At 36.4% G+C, this 6,367-nt stretch overlaps 1 protein-coding gene across 1 annotated transcript; it reads left to right on the forward strand.

The window, feature by feature from the left end:
- Positions 1-427: 427 nt before the first annotated feature.
- On the forward strand, positions 428-1,616 carry Smp_141560 (venom allergen-like (VAL) 25 protein; the record flags this gene model as incomplete). The annotated part of the gene is made up of 5 exons (XM_018798312.1): positions 428-628; positions 745-881; positions 927-1,017; positions 1,118-1,218; positions 1,559-1,616. The coding sequence occupies 5 exons, from the start codon at positions 428-430 to the stop codon at positions 1,614-1,616; spliced, it is 588 nt and encodes a 195-aa protein (XP_018653266.1).
- Between the last annotated feature and the right edge of the window lie 4,751 nt (positions 1,617-6,367).

The following is a 6,367-nucleotide window of genomic DNA, read 5'->3' on the forward strand; positions in this document are numbered from 1 at the left end:
ACAATTCAGTATGTTATTGTGACTGACAGACACTTTTACATATAACTACGTTGGTTTCTTTAAGAAAGTAGTTTAATTCCAGAAATTAGGAGGAAAAATTACTACCAATCGTTCCTAAAACTCACTGAGAGAAGATTTAAAATCATTTGTAAATACAATATTTGAGAATTAGTTATTTGTATGTCGTTTAAATGAGAATTTCAATCAATTGAAATGAACATAATCGTTGTGTCAAATGAGCTTCGTTTCGAGTCACTCTACTACTTATTACAAAAAAACACATACATGTAGATAAAAATACTACGGAACGCAAAAGTAGTGATTTGTAGCAAACAATATTATAATTTAAAACGAGCAACCATTTACGGAAATAAAGAAGAGTGCATTGAAATTCGAGGAGAATAGTTGAATAATCAAAGGTATAAATATGACTGCGTCTTCGACCGAAACCAGATATCAGAGAATGGTGCTCACACTACTGCTTGGCATTTGTGTCGTGGGAGCTGTCTTCGGATTGGACCCACAGGAGGCACAACTCATGCTGCGAGTACATAATGAGCATCGAGCATACCGAAAACTGTGTGGCGAAGAGGACATAGTGCCAGCAGAGGAAATACTACAGCCTCTTGTGAGTTTGAGATGATGTGGAAGCCTAGTGCTTCGCACTCTAATCTCAACGCGTTTCATCACATTGCTCATGAATGCACGATTATTAGTTTGCTATGGTTTTTATGCTTGTATCAGAAGTGGGACGATGAACTGGCTGCAGCTGCTCAAAGTTGGTCCGAAAAATGCAATCCATTTGACGAAGAACCGATCGGAAATGTTGGTAAATGGGATTCAGTTGGTCGAAATTCCGCTATTCAATCCGAGTTGGCAGAGTAGGTTTCCCAAGTGTTGGATTGTTGTGATTGTGCATGTTGTAGAGCTGTTGCATATTGGATGAAAGAATCGAACTACTATGACCACAATTCAGACCTCTGTGAGCCATCGCATCATTGCAACACTTACAAGCAGGTATGTGTATACACAAATTATGTGATTGAAGAAACTGTCAAATTTCCACATCAATCACTGAACGAGCTCTCCTCACTTCATTTCTCTAAAACAAATCTAGATAGTTCAAGCAGAAACAGCATACGTGGGATGCGGTTATACCAGATGTGAAGAATATGAATATCCATCAAACATGTTGGTTGCTTGTTACTACTCACCTAAGTAAGTCTTCATAATATCCATCCGGCAATGCACATTGTTTTCCATTTCGTACATTTTCATAATCACAATTTCATTGTTTGTTTTGTATTGAACGTGAGTGATATGAAAGCATTTCGATTATGTGTATTTATCAGTGTGCTTCTGTATGAGTCCCTTCATCTTTGCATTCAATTTGTCACCTGAGTCTGTCACGCATTTTTAATGTGGATATTCGACTCCTTTCTTATTGTTTGCTCAAAAGTCTGTCTCGTATGGAAAAACATTCTTTTGAGTAGAACGTGTGTGCAAATGGACGACGGATAGTCATAACCTCCGTTTGTTTTGGTTGTTTCGATTTTAGAATGATGAGTGGTTCACCGTACACTGACGGAACGAACGGACGTTGCGGATCTGAATGAAATGAATAGCAGGGAGAAGTAGAAGTTAATGGATGAGAGAGGTGGGGAATCAGATTATTTGTTTTGTTATATTTATTGTTAATGTAATCAGTACCAATAATTTTAAATAAATAATTATGCCTCATAATGTTACACTCTTTCCTAACCAAGTGTTCAAAAATCAATTCCGTTTTCAATTGTCTATGTAAAAGCGATCAATAGTGAATAAGGTCTTTGGTTGACGGCCAAGTACACCTGTCGCTGTTTCCGTAAACAAAGAACATTGTGTGGAATAATGATCCTTGAACTGTACCTTCATCTCCTGGTACAACTTTAAATATTGAGATGCATGCAATCATGGTGACAGATATTAGCAGTACGTAGAAGCTTTCAGAAACAGATTCCTTACCAGCGAAGAACTGAAGTAAAAAGAACGGGATGTAAATCATTGAGCAGTCGAAATAACAACTGAATTTTAGGAATAGTGATGTGTGGGTAAATGGTTGCGCAAAGATGCCGTGCATGTCATGTGTTGCATGTATTACTCTATTATTTTACTGAGGCACTATGTGATTTCGTGTTAACCAGTAAGCCGGTTCTCCCCCACAAGTTATCTTCCAATACAATATTACTAGAATTTCTTTAATGCGTTTATTTTGCTTCAGTGTATCCTAAGTAAATCATATATTTCTCTCCAAACTCTCTATTAGGAATAACTTTAAACTGGGATAACAATGCTATATCATTCACCCTAGACTATCCGCTGTTTTCATCTGATGATGGAGTATTTCATTCTGGCGATACAAAGTAAATAATGTATAGACGAATGCGATTTGATGTATTGATTTGTACAAACAGCACCAAAAGTCACCACATTTATAACCTATATTTATTTATAAGCGTTAATTCTAATAACTTCCATTTCTCAGCAAACATAATATTCAATCTCATATTCATGTTTTAACACAATTCTCCGTTTCACTCAACATAAAAAAATGGGTGATTCGAAAGAGTGTCGTAGATTTTTCGTCATCAGTATGCATCAGTGTGGTTTTATTCGTGTTCATATTCAATTGTGTGCCCTAGGTCCGTCCCATATTTCTTTTGTTGCTTTCGACGTCAAACTTCATATCTTAACCAGAGTCTTTTTCAGATAGTAAAACTCGTGTATACATGAACGATGGATAGTCACATCGATTCTCAGTTTCGATTGTTTCCATTTGACAGTGAAAACTGGTCAACCGTACACTGACGGAACAATCGGATTTTGTGAGAACCTGAATATGAAGGGAGGGGATAAGGTGGTGATGGAGGAGGAGTGCAGCATCGGATCAGTTGTCTTGTTAGCTTTATTAACAGTGCGATTGCCGCTCATAATTTCAAGTAAATGATTTTGCATAATTTTGCACTCACATCTCATCGGTTGTTCAGAAACACATCTCTGTTGACCAGAATCTGTGCGAGAGAGATCGGTGGTGAATAAGGGCTTCAACAAAATTTAGGTATACCTCTCTCTAATCCTACAAGCAAAAAAGATTTTGTAGCTTAAAATTTATCGGAAATTACCATCTTTAACATAGTCTTAAAACACGCCAGACAATGGAACCACAATGACGACGCTGGTAAATACTAAGTCAACCAGGAACAAGTATCTATATATTCCTTGTCAAAATGGAATAAAAAAAACGCGTCATTTGTACCCTGATTTAAATGGGCACATGAAATTAGCAGTTTTCTGTGTCCAGTTGACATTGGCCATTTACAAATAATCAAGCAATATGATATACTCGAGAACTTGTGGAGATAGGACTATTAAACCTGATTTGTAAACAATTTGTGATAGTTTTTGCATATATTTTGTGTATTTTCACATTCCGTACATGTAGCACTAAGCGATGGTACTTGTTGTATAAGTGTATGGCCTTGAACACTTGTTAGCCGACTTCTATTTTGAATTCAACATAATGTGACATTGTAACTGCTGATCAATAAATATACACACACCTGCATCGTTCTACTATGTCCGCAAATATGATAAATGAACTATTAATTGAATATCATCTACTATTGTGACGTTCATATTACATTCTACACTTGGTAAACTTACTGGAGTCATATCGACCATATTGGAATTATTAATCGTCTATAATTGTGGATTTTTGTTAACGAACTCAACCGAACACGCAACAGCCGGCCAATTTAAGTGACGTCCCTAAACTTTTATTTGTGTGTTAATAATTCATAAACTGTTTATTGTTACATAAACTTTTGAACGTAATAATTTTGTTGTTATTTTTTGGTTAACATACTTTTTGGTTCGCCACAAGCTGGGCTTTATTCATGGATGATTGTTTGAGTAATACCCGAAAAATTCAATCAAATCGATTGATCACTTATGTGGTTTATGTATTGCTGTATATTTAGCTGCATACCTGCTCTACTTTGATCTACTGATCGTTTCCGAACTTCAGGGTGACTGCCTTATTTTCCACCGTTTTGTTGATAATATTAACGTGAATGTATAACATTTCAACACCGAGTTGAACGATTGATAGGTAAGGGGCATTGCTGTAATCGACAGAACCTATTTACTTACAATCTCAAGTAATCCAAACATTACTTGGTGAAGAATTTCCTGACTAGCATGTGTTTCATACCATGATTGAAATCAGTCAAATAATTTCTCGTTCTGGTATCTAGGACGAAATAGTTCAACCAAGAAATCGGTTCCCAAATGAGTCATCGTACATTTATAAATACACATTTTATTAAAAATACAGATATTAATACATGTTTAATGAAGCGTATTCATCAAGTAAGTAGTCAAATGATCATGATATTATCAAACGTTGACGGTGTACACCATGCAGATGGGATGTGTACAATATTCTACCGACTGCATGCAAATGAAGGAGGTTTGAAGAACTAGTCAACCAGCTGACACGAAACTAAGAACAGAACAAATCCAGGTCTTGGAATTGTATTTGACAACATGTCGCTTGTGAGTAAATAAAGTATTGGTATCTAGAATCCGAGTCATAAACTTTGCAACATGTTTCTTCACAAAACCCGTGGCTGGTCGAAGATCATTTTCACGATTATATGAAACTTATGCAGAATGTAAATTCCTCATGTTTGATCGAAAAGCTCTTTGTTTTACTAACTTTGATGGAGTCACTTTCGTAAGAGAATGTTCAGCATTTCTATCTTGAAGTAGAATCGTAACTACTCCCTTCTTCAGTTTATCAAATGTTAGAGCAGCAATGAGATCAAAAGCGAAATCTAATTTATTGACGAAATTTTATGCCTGACCATTAGAACAAGGGTTCCTGGGAGCAGAGAACCGATGTCTGCACACTATAACACTCGACCAGGTATTAACTGCGTTTGCAGTAAATAATGAGCCATTTTCAGTGACTAATTCCATGGGAACACTCTCCCGACTGAGAGCATTTTTTAATGCATATATTGTAAAGTCAGAAGTTGGTGAAGTTGTGCAACAAACTCTTGGCCATCTAGAAAAATAATCAACGACTACAAGTGCATTGTATTTGCTAGAAAACGGACCACATCAGCCTGCATGAATTATTTGATAGGCCTTAGACGATACTGGTTGTGTGATGCAGTTCGATGGATGATTTTTTAATTTGTGACATCTTCCACAATTGTTTACTGCACGACAATTATCAGCATTTGTCTCTGGCCACCACCGTATGAGCCTTGCCAAAGACTTCATTCTCTAAACACTCGAATAGTCACTTTGAAGCTATTCAAGGGGAGATTTACGTAATGAAAAAGGAATAACAGCACAATTATTAAAGCAATAAATTTCATGTGAGTGGTAGATAACTCATTCGACTTTTAAAAATAGATAGGAAATCTGAGTTTCAGATCAGAATTCCTACCATTCTTTATAGCACTGAGTATTCACCCAAGGTATCTACGAATTTCTCTGGTGAGATCTGGACGTTTCACCGTTAAAGGCTTCAATAACAAACAGTTTGAAGTACTAAAAGACCAATCTTGTAATGCTTGTCTAGAAATGTATTCAACATGTTGAATTTGTTCGGCACTCCTATGCCGATACAATACTACATCGTTGTAACATAGCAGCTGAGGAACATGTTAAGGATTTTTCAGGATGATAAATGAGCTGCAAAGCTTCATGATCAGTAAAACTAGTGAATTTATTTCCGAATAAATATTTATAAAGTCGTTTGACGGTCCAAAACACATTTAAGACTTCTCACTGAGTTGGTGAATAACCATGTTCAGTAACAATACGTTTGCGTGAAATATAGATTACTGGTCTGCCTTCCTTCCCCAAAGCTGCAATAAGACCCACAGATGATGCACCAGTAACAAGTACAGAATGTAGGTATAACTGTTGTTCCTCACCCCATTTGAATGAATTGAATAATAAAATTTGGAATAAATTATTAGCAAGACAAAACGAATTGAGAATAAAATGGAAACGGTACTGAAGTTCACACACTAATAAATGTAGTTCCGTAGGATTTTCCAGGGACGGTTCATTTGTCATTTGAGCTTGTTGCTTTGTATCTGAATAAAAGTCGTTATCGTCAACTAGGCATCCAAGACATTCAGGATCAGACACACAATGCAAACACTGTTTAATATTCACCGTAGATTTCCTCGAAATTCAACGACGCAATGAAGCAATAATCATCTGGCCATGAACTACTTTATCAGAACTATGAATGATCAGACCGTCTTGATAAAATTCAACACCCTTAAGGTCACCGACTTCA

This window comes from Schistosoma mansoni, chromosome 6, assembly GCF_000237925.1.
Source record: "Schistosoma mansoni strain Puerto Rico chromosome 6, complete genome".
Classification (NCBI taxonomy): domain Eukaryota; kingdom Metazoa; phylum Platyhelminthes; class Trematoda; order Strigeidida; family Schistosomatidae; genus Schistosoma; species Schistosoma mansoni.